Source organism: Ranitomeya variabilis, chromosome 5 (genome assembly GCF_051348905.1).
Source record: "Ranitomeya variabilis isolate aRanVar5 chromosome 5, aRanVar5.hap1, whole genome shotgun sequence".
NCBI classification, from domain to species: domain Eukaryota; kingdom Metazoa; phylum Chordata; class Amphibia; order Anura; family Dendrobatidae; genus Ranitomeya; species Ranitomeya variabilis.
In genome coordinates this window covers 267,381,785-267,397,716 of record NC_135236.1, presented here as the reverse complement: position 1 = coordinate 267,397,716, position 15,932 = coordinate 267,381,785, and the positions used below count along the sequence as shown (strand labels likewise).

Below are 15,932 nucleotides of genomic sequence, written 5' to 3'. Positions count from 1 at the left end.
CCCGGCGCTGCATCTTCTTCCTGTATTGAGCGGTCACCGTTACCGCTCATACATTAATGAATAAGCGGCTCCACCTCTGTGGGTGGTGGAGCCGCATATTCATTTCTGTAATGAGCGGGACCATGTGACCACTCAGTACAGGAAGAAGCTGCAGCGCTGGAAGAAGCAGGGACGTCCAGGGACCACGCTGGGAGCAGGTAAGTATAATTACACAGCCCCCGCCCCCCCCTCACCTGCCGACCCCCGGGTATGACTCGAGTATAAGCCGAGAGGGGGACTTTCAGCCCAAAAAAATGGGCTGAAAATCTCGGCTTATACTCGAGTATATACGGTACATTTTTTCTATAGTATAAAACATTCAGCGCATGATATATACTTACCATAGGTATCTACTGTTTAATTTTTGCATATTTGACAACATTGCAATTTATTACCGCTGTGGTGGTTTGCTTTTTTTTGCATATTCCTATTCCCACTTTTTTACATCTCTTAGGCTACTTTCACACTAGAGTCATGCACTGCACGTCGCTATGCGTCGTTTTGAAGAAAAAACGTATCCTGCAAAAGTGCTTGCAGGATGCGTTTTTTCTCCATTGACTTTTATTAGCGACGCATTGCCACACGTCACAACCGCTGGAAGAGCTGCCGCGCCCAGAGAGTCCATCAGGGAAGCTGCCAGGGACCGCGCCGGAAGCAGGTGAGTATAATGGGGAGGGGGAGCACGGAGATATTCACCTCTCCTCGTTCCACCGCCGGGCGCCGTCTTCCGCGTCATCTGCCTGTGACGCTCAGGTCAGAGATCGCGATGACGTGGTTAGTGCACGCCCTCTGCCTGAGCGTCAGTGCGGAGGACGGGGAAGACACAGCCCGGGGGTGGAACGGGGAAAGGTGACTATAGCAAGTGCCGGGGGCCTGAGCAACGAGAGGTGAGTGTCATTTTTTTTTGTATCGCAGCAACAGTATATGGGGCATAATAGTCTATGGAGCATCTTATGGGGCCATAATCAGCATTTGTGGAGCATTATACGGGGCAAATGTCTCTATGGAGCATCTTAAGGCGCCATAATCAGCATTTGTGCAGCATTATATGGGGCAAATGTCTGTATGGAGCATCTTATAGGGCCATAATCAGCATTTGTGCAGCATTATATGGGGCAAATGTCTGTATGGAGCATCTTATGGGGTCATAACCAACTTTTGTGCAGCATTATATGGGGCATATTTTAATATGGAGCATCTTATGGAGGCCATCATAAACTGTATGGAACATTATATGGGGCTCCTGATTCAATATGGATATTCAAAAACACAACCTACTGATGTCTCAATTAATTTTACTTTTATTGGTATCTATTTTTATTTTTGACATTTACCGGTAGCTGCTGCATTTTCCACCCTAGGCTTATACTCGAGTCATTAAGTTTTCCCAGTTTTTTGTGGCAAAATTAGGGGGTCTTGGCTTATACTCGAGTATATACGGTAGATACTTGTTTCCCCAAAGGAATGAATTATAAAAAAAATCTGATGTATTTATATTAAGTGATGCTTTCATGCATAAATGCAATAAAGATATGTGGTTAGTGTATATATATGTGGGGTATTTAAATGTATTTACATAGATGGATAAAGAGTATTGTTGTATTTTTGCAATTTGTATTTGCAATATTGTATATAGATTTAGTGGTTAAAACATCTGTTTAAGGCTAGTGTCACACTAGCATTCGGCGGGGCTGTGGATGGCAGCCTTCTTCCTCCGTGAAGCCCTGCCCATTGCCGCGTCTCTTCCTTCAGCTCTGCCTACGTCGGCATGCGTCCTGCGTACCCTATCTTTAACATTAGGTACGCAGGCCATGCGGATGTATGCGGATGCCTCCGCATGCGTCGTTTTGAAGCTGCACCGACCGCAACAAAATGTAACATGTTGCGCAGCATCAAGACGCTGCATGCGGAGGCATCTGCATGGCCTGCGTACCCAGTGTTAAAGATAGGGTACGCAGGACACATGCCGACGTAGGCGGAGCTGAAGGAAGAGGTGCGGCAGTGGGCGGGGCTACACGTAGGAAGAAGGCTGCCATCCGCAGCGCTGCCGAACGCTAGTGTGAAGCTAGCCTAACACTCAGGTTGGGCAGGGTGTGTGACTTCGTCTAATGGGCACTCAGGTGTGTGATATATGGTTAATTGACATATATTGTGATTGGCTGTAGCCTTTTGTTATGTGCCTCTATATATTGTGTTGTAATGTATTTTTATTATGCTATGACTAAGGGCAGTACTGCCTGAAACGCGTCAGCTTGTTTTTATGATGCACTAATAAAGGACAAGATTTTTATTCTATCTTCATCTCCTCCATTCAATATTTGCATGAGCTGCATAAGTGAGTGATTTGCATTTTCACCTGGGAGTCGGCCGGCAGGAACTTGGTGGTGATCCGTGCTCTGCACATGTCTACTGAGAATTGGATTCAAACACGTCTGGTTGGGTGAGCTGATTAAATCCTAGTATTTCCAAGTATACACACACACACACACACACACACACACACACACACACACACACACACACACACACACTGTACATTACCACATCTAGCAGTTCTGGATCGGGACCTGAACGGAGGTTACATAAGCTGAGCATCAGTAGGACCTTCCACACAATTAACTCAAGGACCTTTCAGGTCAGTTGGATCAGTCACATGACCTGAAAGGTCTTTGAATTAATCTTGTGGAAGGTTCTTCAGCTCCTGCAGCCTCCATTCAGGTCCTGGTAAGGTTCCTCTCCTGCTCTGCACCAATTACATAGATCAATGCAGTGCAGGAGGAGGGAGGGAAGCGCTCTCTGTGATCGGGAAGGACAAAGTGTCGTCAGAGGTCTCCTCCATCAGAGGAACCTGCCTCTGGTCAATTAGACGCACACGTTTTAACAATAGTTTTTCTTGTTAAAAATTGGGTCTTGTAGGCCAAAAGTACAGTAAATGTCCTGTGACAAGCAAGCCAAATGCCTCTGAAGTTGAGCAATGTTGTAAGACGCATTAATCAAACCACATCTTATATTCGTACTTTTGAGTTTAAGATTAAATGAGGACCGTTCATAAAATTTTTCATGTAGAACTCGACACATGATACTAATTGCATGGGAAAATAAAAGATGTGTGTGAAGATCTGAGGTTGTGGTTTGTAATAATCACCTAGGCAGGTTAACGATACTACAATTTTTGTATTCCTTACATCCATGGTTTTACAACAACTCGGGGAGCTGTCCAAAATACATTGCCCACAGTCTGCAAGATCCCCTCCCCAGGGTCGGTAGCCCCACTACCCTCCATCCAAGGTGAAACTCACTGTCTCCCAATTTTGGGTTGGCCCACAGATTTCGCATCTCCCGCCAGTATTGTCTGCATTCAGTCTACGCTCCTCCAGACGACAAATAACACAACCGAAGCCCATGTACCCAGCAGCGACAGTCCTTAAGAAAGTTCCTTAAATAAAAACAACAGATCCCTCCACCGTAGTCCCGAGTATACTTGGCCCATGACGCCGCATTGTACTTTCAACTGTTGATTCAGTTAAAAGCAATGATGGAGGAGGGAGCGTAAGCTGATGCTCACTCTCCCATCATTCCCCCACTGCGTCTGACGTCTCAGCGCAGTGGACGCGATGACGTCATTACAACGCTCCGGCTGTACCGAGGTGTGCAGAGGATCTGAACAGACCAGAGCAGCGAGGGAACGGGCAGAGGTAAGTTTTTAATGTGGGGTTTATTATACTGTATGGAGCACTATGTGGGGCCCACTATACTGTGTGGAGAACTATGTGGGGTCCACTATGCTGTGTGGAGCACTATGTGGGGCCACTATACTGTGTGGAGCACTATGTGGGCCCATTATACTGTATGGAGCACTATGTGGGGTCATTATACTGTATGGAGCACTATGTGGGGTCATTATACTGTATGGAGCACTATGTGGGGCCCAATAAACTGTATGGAGCACTATGTGGGGCCCATTATACTGTATGGAGAACTATAACGAGCCTATTATACTATATGGTTCACTATGTAGGGTGAATTAAACTGCATGATGCACTATGTGGGGCACATTATACTGTATGGTGAACTATGTTGGGCCATTATACTAATTGAAGCACTATGTAGGACGCATTATACTGTATAGAGCACTATGTGGGGCCATTACATTATATGATGAACTATTTAGAGCCTATTAAAGTGTATGGTGTACTATGTGGGGCACATTATACTGTATGGTGCACTATGTGGTGCCTTTTATAGTGTATGGTGCACTAAGGTGGAATGCATTATACTAGATGGTGCACTATTTGGGGTGCATTACACTGCATGGAGCACATCGAGAGGCCATTATATTGTATGGAGCACAATATTGGGCCCATTACACTGTATGTAGCAATAAGTGGTGCCCATTATACTGTATGGAGCACAATGTGGAGTGCATTATACTGAATGGAGCACTATTATAAGGTGCCCATTACACTGTATAGAGCACATTATATTGTTTGGAACACTATGTGGGGCACATTATACTGCATGGTGAACTAAGTGGGGCACATTATACTGTATGGTGAACTAAGTGGGGCACATTATACTGTATAGAACACGATGTGGGGGACATTATACTGTATGGAACACTATGTGGGGCACATTATACTGTATGGTGAACTATGTGGGGCACATTATACTGTATGGTGAACAACTATGTGGGGCACATTATACTGTATGGTGAACAACTATGTGGGGCACATTATACTGTATGGAGCACTATGTGGGGTGCATTATACTGAATGGAGCACTATTATAAGGTGCACATTACACTGTATGGAGTACTATGTGGGGCACATTATACTGTATGGTGAACTAAGTGGGGCACATTATACTGTATGGAACATTATATAGGGCTCATTATACTGTATGGAGCACTGTGGGGCTATTATACTGTATGGAGCACTATGTGAGTCTATTATACTGTATGGAGCACTATGTGAGTCTATTATACTGCATGGAGCATAATGTGGGGCAAATTATACTGTAAGGAGCACTATGTGGGCCATTTAATTGTTTGGAGCACTTTTTGTGACCATTGTACTGTAAGGAGTACTATATGGGGCCAGTATACTGCATGGATCACTAAAGTATGTGGGGCTATTATACTGTATAGAGAACTATAACGAGCAGATTATACTATATGGTTCACTATGTAGGGTGAATTATACTGCATGATGCATTATGTGGGGCACATTATACTGTATGGTGAACTATGTTGGGCCATTATACTAATTGAAGCACTATGTAGGCCGCATTATACTGTATAGAGCACTATGTGGGGCCATTACACTATATGATAAACTATGTGGAGCCTATTAAAGTGTATGGTGTACTATGTGGGGCACATTATACTGTATGGTGAACTAAGTGGGGCACATTATACTGTATGGTGAACTAAGTGGAGCACATTATACTGTATGGAACACTATGTGGGGCACATTATACTGTATGGTGAACTATGTGGGGTACATTATACTGTATGGAACACTATATAGGGCACATTATACTGTATGGAGCACTGTGGGGCCATTATACTGTATGGAGCACTATGTGAGTCTATTATACTGCATGGAGCATAATGTGGGGCCACTATACTGTATGGAGCACTATGTGGGCCATTTTATTGTATGGAGCACTTTTTGTAGCCATTATACTGTAAGGAGTACTATGTGGGGCCAGTATACTGCATGGAGCACTATGTGGGGCCAATATACTGTATGGAGCACTATGTGGGGCCATTATACTGTATTAAAGGGGATGCAGTGCCCCGTTATACTGTATAGAGGACTATAGGGTGCCCATTATACTGTATGGTGCACTTTTTGTGGCCTTTATACTGTATGGGGGCTATGTGGGTATTACAGTTGGAGAATCATATTGTGATGGGGGTCCCCATTCTCTCATAGGCGGATTGAGGAACCCCACTAAAGTATGGTCATCATACCATGCGTGTGCAGGGTAATGTGAAGGAATTCACTGTAGTGGAATCATACTGTGTTTGAGGGCACATTTGTTGGCATCATACTTTATTATCTGTATTATTCAAAGTGTTTTACCCTTTGATATTTCATACTTAAATTAGGCCACTGGGCCATATGCTATTTACTGCTCTTACATAACATATTATAGTTTTCAAATATTTTATTCTAAGATATAATAATTGAAATGTATTTTGTTAGTGGGACAACCCCTTTAAGTTTGTTTCCATATGAAAAAGTTTACCGTTATATTTGATGAGAAGGAAAAACTTCTTCAATTGTAGACATTTTTTTTTAAATAAATATCAAGCTTGGCCCGCAACTTTGTCCAAGCTTTTAATTTTGGCCCTCTGTGTATTTCAGTTTGACCTCCCTGCTATAAAGAAAGCAAGCTTGGCCATTTATTAAAATTCTAAAAACTTCCATAAAGATAGCAGCCGCCCTAGAAAACAATGTGTACAATTTTGTAAGCACCTTCATTTTCTTTGCTCTCCAGAGGGACACTCCAGGCTATCAAGTTTCTTGCGGTCCGCCCTTCTTCAGCCACAATCTTCCGAACCTTGTCATGGCTGTTAGACCTTTGAAACGAAGCCTGAAAATGAGTGAACAAAAAACAGTAAGCTTATAACAAGTTGATACAGCAAGAACTAGGCTGAAAACACAACTTGTGTTTTACCTGTGATACAGATATATAGCCAGTACACATCGGGTACTATTGGCTCTTGCATATCAAACTTTAGACTGGGCTGATAAGACAAATTCATTCTGCAGGCCCAACAGTCAGGAAATCAGGAGCAAAGGTCTATGTACTGATTACACAGAGATCTCTGCTGCTATCAATGCACATACAGGTTTGTTATCAGTAAGGAGTAAGTGCCAACATATTTATTAGATTAATGTTGGTCCAATCCACTGACCGCCTAATGTGTTGGGAGACTGTCTCATCTTGCCCCAATGACTGATGTAGGGCAAAAGAAGGATCAAACTGTGGAATTTCAACATGCCAGATGATTTCATTCTCAAGGGAGAACAATATGAGTTGGAGAACAACATACGTATGCTCAGCAAAGCCAAAGATGCATGTGTGTAAGCTGGGATGAAAAGAATAGATGTCAACCAGAGGGACACTACTCCAACAGTGATCGGAAAATATATGGCCAGCTTAACCGGTGTGGTTGACGGATAACAGAATGGAAGATAAATGTATGGTCTCGGGGGGGGTCCCACTGATCACAATAAGGTGGGTCCAGTGTTGGGGGTCATGGAAACACCATTTTTGTGATCACCTCCAGCAATCCTACATTTATCAACTTTCACAAAAACACCTAAGCGACAAAAGCTCCATTTAAAGGCAACTCATAATAAAAAACATTTTTTATTAAATGTATTAAAATCATCAAAAAGGTAACAGTATTATAAAAACTGATGAGAACAGCACAAATAACAGAAAAAATGGTGGTACAGCCTGGACTGGTAACAAATTGTGCAAAAATACAAGTGTACTCAGGCAATGGATATGAAATGTTAGTAGATATATTCCCAATAGATTTGCATAAAGTACTGATCAAGATATGGTTCAAGAAATAAATCAAAACAGATACACATTAGGCAGCACATTTATTAGATATATCGCTGCTTGAGGAATCATATAAAGGTCAATAGAGCAAGTGAATAAATTAAAGTCCCAAACAGCAATATATCAGACAAGAGTAGCGCCTACAATAGAGTATGCTCAAGAACCATACTTAATAATAAGTGAACACGTTCAACACTTACAAATAACATATCACACATTACCTATGAGAGGAACAAAGGTCCATGCGTCCATCACACCACATCTGGACGCCTGTTCCTATATACACTTAGATGTTATATTTATCGTCTTTCAGGTAGCAAGGTGATCAGTAAAAAAGTTATTTCAGATAGAGGTCATGGTGGATCACGATTAACCCCTTTAACCCCCAAAGTGTTTTTTTACGTTAATGACCAAACCAATTTTTACAATTCTCACCATTGTCACTTTACGAGGCAATAACTCTGGAACGCTTCAACGAATCCCACTGATTATGAGACTGCTTTTTTGTGACATGTTGCACTTCATGATAGTGGTACAATTTGTTCGGAATGACTTGCATTTACTTGTGGGGAAAAAAATGGAAATTTGGCGAAAATTTGGCAATTTTCAAACTTTCAGTTCTTATGCCCTTAAATCAGAGATATGTCACACAAAATACTTAATAAATAACATGTTCCACATGTCTACTTTACATCAGCACAATTTTTGAAATTTTTTTTTGTTCAGAAGCTAGATGGATTAACCCCTTAATGACCGCCAATACGTCTTTTAACTGACCTGAGATATAAGAGAATAGCCTCCCCATACAGGTGACAATCCAGTAGCTGTCGGCTGTACACTATAGCTGACAACTTGCTGTATCAGCCATGATCAGTGTTTGCACCATCCATATCTGTTTAACCCCTTAGATGCTTCTGTCAATAGTGACATCATTATAAATGGTTAACAGAGCGTGGGGGCTTCCTCTTTATCCAAATTGGTGACCTCAGATCATGATTTTGTGGTCCTGATGTTTGCCATGGCAATTCACGAACAAATAGCGGCTGCTTTCACACTAGCGTCGGCCCGACGCATACTGTGAAAAAAATGCAGTCTTACGACGCTTCCGCTGCCCCATTGCAAGGTCCGGGGAGGAGGGGGCGGAGTTTCAGCCACGCATGCGCAGTCGAAAATGGCGGACTCGACGCACAAAAAAACGTTACATGTAATGTTTTTTTGTGGCGGCGGTCCGCCAAAACACGACGCAACCGTCGCACGTGTGGCAATACGTCGCAATGCGTCGGTAATGTTAGTCTATGGGGAAAAAACGCATCCTGCAGACAACTTTGCAGTATGCGTTTTTTCTCCTAAACGACGCATTGCGACTTGCAGCCAAAAACGCTACTGTGAAAGTAGCCTTAGGGCCTGTGCACACGATGCAGATTTAGTGCAGAATTAATGCAGATCTGCAGCGGATTTTTCTGCTGCAGAACTGCACTGTGATTTACAGTACAATGTAAATCAATGTGAAAAAAAAAAGCTGTGCACATGGTGCAGAAAAATCCGGGCAGAAACGCTGCAGATTTCAAAGAAGTGCATGTCACTTCTTTTGTGCAGTTCTGCAGCGTTTCATGATAAAAATCTGCAGTGGTAAAATCTGTACAAAAACTGCACAAAATCTGCAACAAAAACTGCACAAAATCTGCACCTGCAGATTCTGCCAGGAGATGCAGATTTAGTGCAGAAAATTCTGCACCACATTTCCTACATGTGCACATAGCCTTAGAGTCTGATGGCTGTTGTAACTTGTTCAGAAGTTAGAGGCGTTAAGGTGGTAAAAATACATATTTTCATTTCTGTCATGCCACTTTGCATTAATTCCTGTAAAGCATCTGTAGGGTTAATAAACTACAAGACTGCAGTTTTCAATATGTCAGAAGGTGCTGTTTTTAAAATGGTATAACTTTTGGGGTTTCCCAATATATGGGACCCCTAAAGTCACTTCAAGCATGGATACGTCCCTAAGAAAGTAAATTTTGCAAATTTCCTTGAAAAAATGAAAAACTACTGCTACATTTTTAAAACTCCTAAAATACTAACAAAATAAAAGAACATTTTACAAATGGTGCTGATGTAAAGCAGACATGTGGGAAATGTTATTTATTAATGGTTTGCTATGGTATGACCATCTGGGTTAAAGGGATAATCATTCAAAGTGTGAATATTGCTAATTTTTTAAAATTTTTCTCAAATTTCTGATATTTTTTATAAATAAACACAAAACATATCGACCTAAATTTACCATTATCATAAAGTATAATGTGTCACGAAAAAACATTCTCAAAATCACTGGGATTTGTTGAAGCGTTCCAGAGTTAAAAGTGACACTGGTCAGATTTCAAATATTTGGCTCCGTCACTAAGGGGGAAAGGCTATGTGCACACATTGCGGATTTGCCTCTGGAATTTTTTGTCTGGATTCTGCATCTCTTGGCAGAAAACGCAGGTGTGGATTTGATGCGCTTTTTTATGTGGATTTCGTGCGTTTTTTACCCCTGCGGATTTCTATTATGGAATGGGTGCAGAAGCTCTACAGATCCGCACAAAAGAAGTGACATGCTACTTCTGTCCATCCGCAGCATTTCAGCGTGGAATTTTCCGCACCATTAGCACAGCATTTTTTTTTCATTGATTTACATTGTACTGTACATCACTTGTGGATCTGCAGCGTTTCTGCATGGTAAAAAAACGCTGCGGATCCGCAGGAAATCCACAATGTGTGCACATAGCCTAAAAGTTGACCAGCGATTTCTCATTTTTCCTACAAAATAAACATTTTTTAGGGACCACATCACATTTGAAGTGAGTTTGGGGGGGATGGGTCAATATGACAGAAAATACCCAAAAGTGACACTATTCTAAAAACTGCATGAATCAAGGTGCTCAAAACCACATACAAGAAGTTTATTTACCCTTCCAATGCTTCATAGGAATTTTGGGGGGAAAAAAATGAACATTTAACTTTTTTCACAAAAATTTTACTTTAGATCCACTTTTTTTTTTTTCGCAAGGGTAACTGGAAAAAATGGACCCCAAAATTTGTTGTGCAATTTCTCCTGAGTATGCCAATACACCAGCCTAAGAGAGGTATTCACATTGGATAGGGACCCATCAGTCCTATGAGACCATGAGTGAGAAAAAAGAAGGGTGGCACTCACCGGTCTGTAAAATCCAAACTTTATTGCAAATCCTTAAAACATCTTCGGCAGGGAAGTGGAAGGTGGAGTGCCACCCTTCTTTTCTCTCACTCATGGACTATTAGGCCGGGATCACACATGCGAGAAAAAAGGCTGAGTCTCGCATGCTAATACCCGACATTGCCGCCGTCACTCAGGAGCAGAGCGTGCGGCCGCATAGCAATACATGCAGCCGCACGCTCCACTCTTGAGTGACGGCGGCAGTGCCGGGTATTAACATGTAAGACTCGGCCGTATTTCTCGCATATGTGATCCCGGCCTTAGTGTTATTTCTTCTGGGTGGGCACCCGAGAGTCCAGGTGTACATGCCTACAGCGCTTTTGTTTTTTGCACATTGGACACTGTGTCATAGGTGAGACAGCAGTGCGGATCGTTGTGCGAGTCTTATGAGACCACCCTGACGTTGGTTGATGGGCAGACATTATTTGGCCAAATTTTGTGCAAAGCGTCTCATTCATTTCTTCCTAATACGCAAAAGCCATATTGCTATTCATATTTCATATATTTCACATTGACATGCTTCAGCATGATAGAGTGCAACCTTTTTTTGTATACAGATACCCCATATGTGTCGGAAAACCTCTGTTTGGGCACATATCAAAGGGAAAGGAAGGAGCACCATTTGACTTTTTGAATGCAAGATTTGCTGGAACAATTTTGGAGAGACCCTGATGTGCCTAAACATAAAAAAAAACATAAGTGAGCCCATTTTGGAAACTAGACACCTCAATTAATCTATGTAGATGTGTGGTGGGCACCTTTAACCCCCAGGTGCTTCACAAAAGTTTATAATGCTGAGCTATGGAAATTTAAAAAAAAAAAATATATATATATATATATATATATATATATATATATATATATATATATATATATATATACACACACACACTCACTGGCCACTTTATTAGGTACACCTGTCCAACTTCTTGTTAACACTTAATTTCTAATCAGCCAATCACATGGCGGCAACTCAGTGCATTTAGGCATGTAGACATGGTCAAGACAATCTCCTGCAGTTCAAACCGAGCATCAGTATGGGGAAGAAAGGTGATTTGAGTGCCTTTGAACGTGGCATGGTTGTTGGTGCCAGAAGGGCTGGTCTGAGTATTTCAGAAACTGCTGATCTACTGGGATTTTCACGCACAACCATCTCTAGGGTTTACAGAGAATGGTCCGAAAAAGAAAAAAAATCCAGTGAGCGGCAGTTCTGTGGGCGGAAATGCCTTGTTGATGCCAGAGGTCAGAGGAGAATGGGCAGACTGGTTCGAGCTGATAGAAAGGCAACAGTGACTCAAATCGCCACCCGTTACAACCAAGGTAGGCCTAAGAGCATCTCTGAATGCACAGTGCGTCGAACTTTGAGGCAGATGGGCTACAGCAGCAGAAGACCACACCGGGTACCACTCCTTTCAGCTAAGAACAGGAAACTGAGGCTACAATTTGTACAAGCTCATCGAAATTGGACAGTAGAAGATTGGAAAAACGTTGCTTGGTCTGATGAGTCTCGATTTCTGCTGCGACATTCGGATGGTAGGGTCAGAATTTGGCGTAAACAACATGAAAGCATGGATCCATCCTGCCTTGTATGGAGCATCTTTGGGATGTGCAGCCGACAAATCTGCGGCAACTGTGTGATGCCATCATGTCAATATGGACCAAAATCTCTGAGGAATGCTTCCAGCACCTTGTTGAATCTATGCCATGAAGAATTGAGGCAGTTCTGAAGGCAAAAGGGGGTCCAACCCGTTACTAGCATGGTGTACCTAATAAAGTGGCCGGTGAGTGTATATATATATTCCCCACAAAAATGTTATTTTAACCCCATTTTTTTTTTATTTTCACAAAGGGTATCAGGAGAAACTGCACCAAAAATTGTATGTTAAAAAAATACCTGTAATTCCACCACTGTTTTTTGTGCTCAAGTATGAGATATATATTACGATGTACAATTAATCATGACAGTTCCACATGCGGAAATACCAAATATGTTTTTCTTTTTTTAAGATTTTGTTTTTTACGCTCTTGGAAAAAGGAGATGATTTTAATTTTTATATTTTCAGTTCTTCATTGATTTAATTATTTTTCTTAGTTCTGCAGCACATGGCAGTGGCCACTACACACTGAGCGTAGCACTGCAGCTCCATTCAATGTTTACATCTGATCGGTGCCGAAGATTTTAACAGCTGATTGAGTTGCTGGATAGGTCATCAATATTTTGCAACTGGGCAATCCCTTTAACTCCTTAGTGACCGAGCCAATTTTAACCTTAATGACCGAGGCAAAGTTTACAATTTTGACCACTGTCACTTTATGTGGTAATAACTCGGGAACGCTTCAGGATCCCAGTAATTCTGAGACTGTTTTTTGTGACATATTGTACTTCATGATGGGTGTAAAAGTTATTCAATAAGAATGAAAAGAAAAAAATGGAAATTTGGCAAAAATTTTGAAAATTTAGCAATTTTCAAATGTTTAATTTTTGTACCTTTAAATTAGAGAGTATGTCACACAAAATAGTTAATAACTAACATTTCCCACATGTCTACTTCACATCAGCACAAATTTGGAAACAATTTTTTTTTTGTTAGGAAGTTAGAAGGGTTAATAGTTGACCATCGATTTCTCATTTGTCAAACAAAATTTACAAAACCATTTTATAAGGACAACCTCACATTTGAGGTGACAGAGGCTCAAAACCACATTCAAGGAGTTTATTAACCCTTCAGGTGCTTCACGAGAACTGAAGCAATGTGGAAAGAAAAAATGAACATTTAACTTTTTCACAAAAAATTTCCTTTAGACCTAAACTTCTTTATATTTTCCCAAGGGTAACAAGAGAAAATGGACCCCAAAATGTGTTGTGCAATTTCTCCTAAGTATGCCGATACCTTACTTCAGGGGAAATCTACTGTTTTGGTGCACGGTAGGACTTGGAAGGGAAGAAGAACCGTTTGACTTATAGGGTATGTGTCCACGTTCAGGATTGCATCAGGATTTGGTCAGGATTTTTCATCAGTATTTGTAAGCCAAAACTAGGAGTGGGTGATAAATGCAGAAGTGGAGCATATGTTTCTATTATACTTTTCCTCTAATTGTTCCACTCCTGGTTTTGGCTTACAAATACTGATGAAAAATCCTGACCAAATCCTGATGCAATCCTGAACGTGGACACATACCCTTAAGGCTATGTGCACACGTCAGGATTTCTTGCAGAAAATTCCTGAGAAAAACCTGACATTTTCTGCAAGAAATCTGCATGCGTTTTTGCCGCGGTTTTGTCGCGTTTTTGGTGCGTTTTTTTCCGGACATTTCCCAATGCATTTTATAGTGAGAAATCCGCAAAAATAACGCAAAATTAATGAACATGCTGTGTTTTTTTACCGTGAAAAAAACGCATCATGTGCACAAAAATTGCAGAATTCATTCTAAATGAATATGATAACATCAGGTTGTCATATTGACTGTGTCTTCATTAGTGTTGAGTGCTCGAGTGACATGATTGAGTCCCTGCCCCGCATGTTTCACGGATGTTAGACACCCAAAATAAAAAACATGTGAGGATCCGCAATACTCCGTGGATACCAGAGCACCCAATGCAAACTTGAGTAGCGAGCACTTGCGCTTAACACTAAGGCCGGGGACACACACAACGTATAAAAAAGGTCCGTTTTTCAAGGTCGAGAATCGCACAAATGTTTCCAAAACAGTGATCCGTGTGCAGTGCGAGGATGCGATTTCCTCGCATCAAATGATCCTTTTGACATCCGTGTGACATCCGTATGCCGAGATTTTCTCGCAGGCTTGCAAAACCGACATCTAATGGATTTATGTGCTCAAATGTTCGTTACAATATATATATATATATATATATATATATATATATATATATATATATATATATATATATATATATATATATATATATATATATATATATATATATATTCTGTATTTATATTTAAGTCAGCACGAGATATGTGAAAAGCCGGTAATTCAATTGCCGGCTTTTCATTTCTCCTTCGCAAACCCGACAGGATATGAGACATAGTTTACATACAGTAAACCATCTCATATCCCTTTTTTTTTTTTTGCATATTCCACACTACTGTTAGTAGTGTGTATGTGCAAAATGTGGGCGCTGTAGCTGCTAAAAGAAAGGGTTAAATGGCTGAAAAAATTGGTGTGGGCTCCCGCGCAATTTTCTCCGCCAGAGTGGTAAAGCCAGTGACTGAGGGCAGATATTAATAGCCTAGAGAGGGTCCATGGTTATTGGCCCCCCCTGGCTACAAACATCTGCCCCCAGCCACCCCAGAAAAGGCACATCTGGAAGATGCGCCTATTCTGGCACTTGGCCACTCTCTTCCCACTCCCGTGTAGCGGTGGGATATGGGGTAATGAAGGGTTAATGTCACCTTGCTATTGTAAGGTGACATTAAGCCAGATTAATAATGGAGAGGCGTCAATTATGTCACCTATCCATTAGTAATCCAATAGTACGAAATGGTTAAAAAAAAAACACACACACAATATTGCAAAGTATTTTAATGAAATAAACACACAGGTTGTTGTAATATTTTATTGCTCTCTCAATCCACCTGAAGACCATCGATCTGTAACAAATTAAAAATAATAAACCAACAATATACATATCTTCTGTAGATCTGTGACGTCCCACGATGTAAATCCATCTGAAGGGGTTAAAATATTTTACAGGCAGGAGCTCTGCTATAATGCAGCTGTGCTCGTGCCTGTAAACCCCGGGGAATGAAGGTAATGTAGGTCAATGACCTATAGTTACCTTCAGTCGTGGTGATGCGCTCTCTGCTGGATGTCCTCATATGACGTCGAGCGTGGGAAAAAGTTCCCAGGCTGCAGTTCATGAGGACATCCAGCAGAGGGCGCATCACCGCGACTGAAGGTAACTATAGGTTATTGACCTACATTACCTTCATTCGCCGGGGTTTACAGGCACGAGCACAGCTGCATTATAGCAGAGCTCCTGCCTGTAAAATATTTTAACCCCTTCAGATGGATTTACATCGTGGGACGTCACAGATCTACAGAAGGT

At 41.5% G+C, this 15,932-nt stretch overlaps 1 protein-coding gene across 4 annotated transcripts in view; it reads right to left on the bottom strand.

Annotated features, from left to right (window-relative positions):
• SCAPER (S-phase cyclin A associated protein in the ER) overlaps positions 1–15,932 on the bottom strand; it is a 369,596-nt gene that overhangs the window by 338,210 nt on the left and 15,454 nt on the right. For all 4 annotated transcript variants that reach the window (XM_077264248.1, XM_077264247.1, XM_077264249.1 and 1 more), the window contains exon 2: positions 6,525–6,642. In XM_077264248.1, the coding sequence (XP_077120363.1) occupies positions 6,525–6,642 (118 nt within the window). The remainder of the gene's footprint in view (positions 1–6,524; positions 6,643–15,932) is intronic.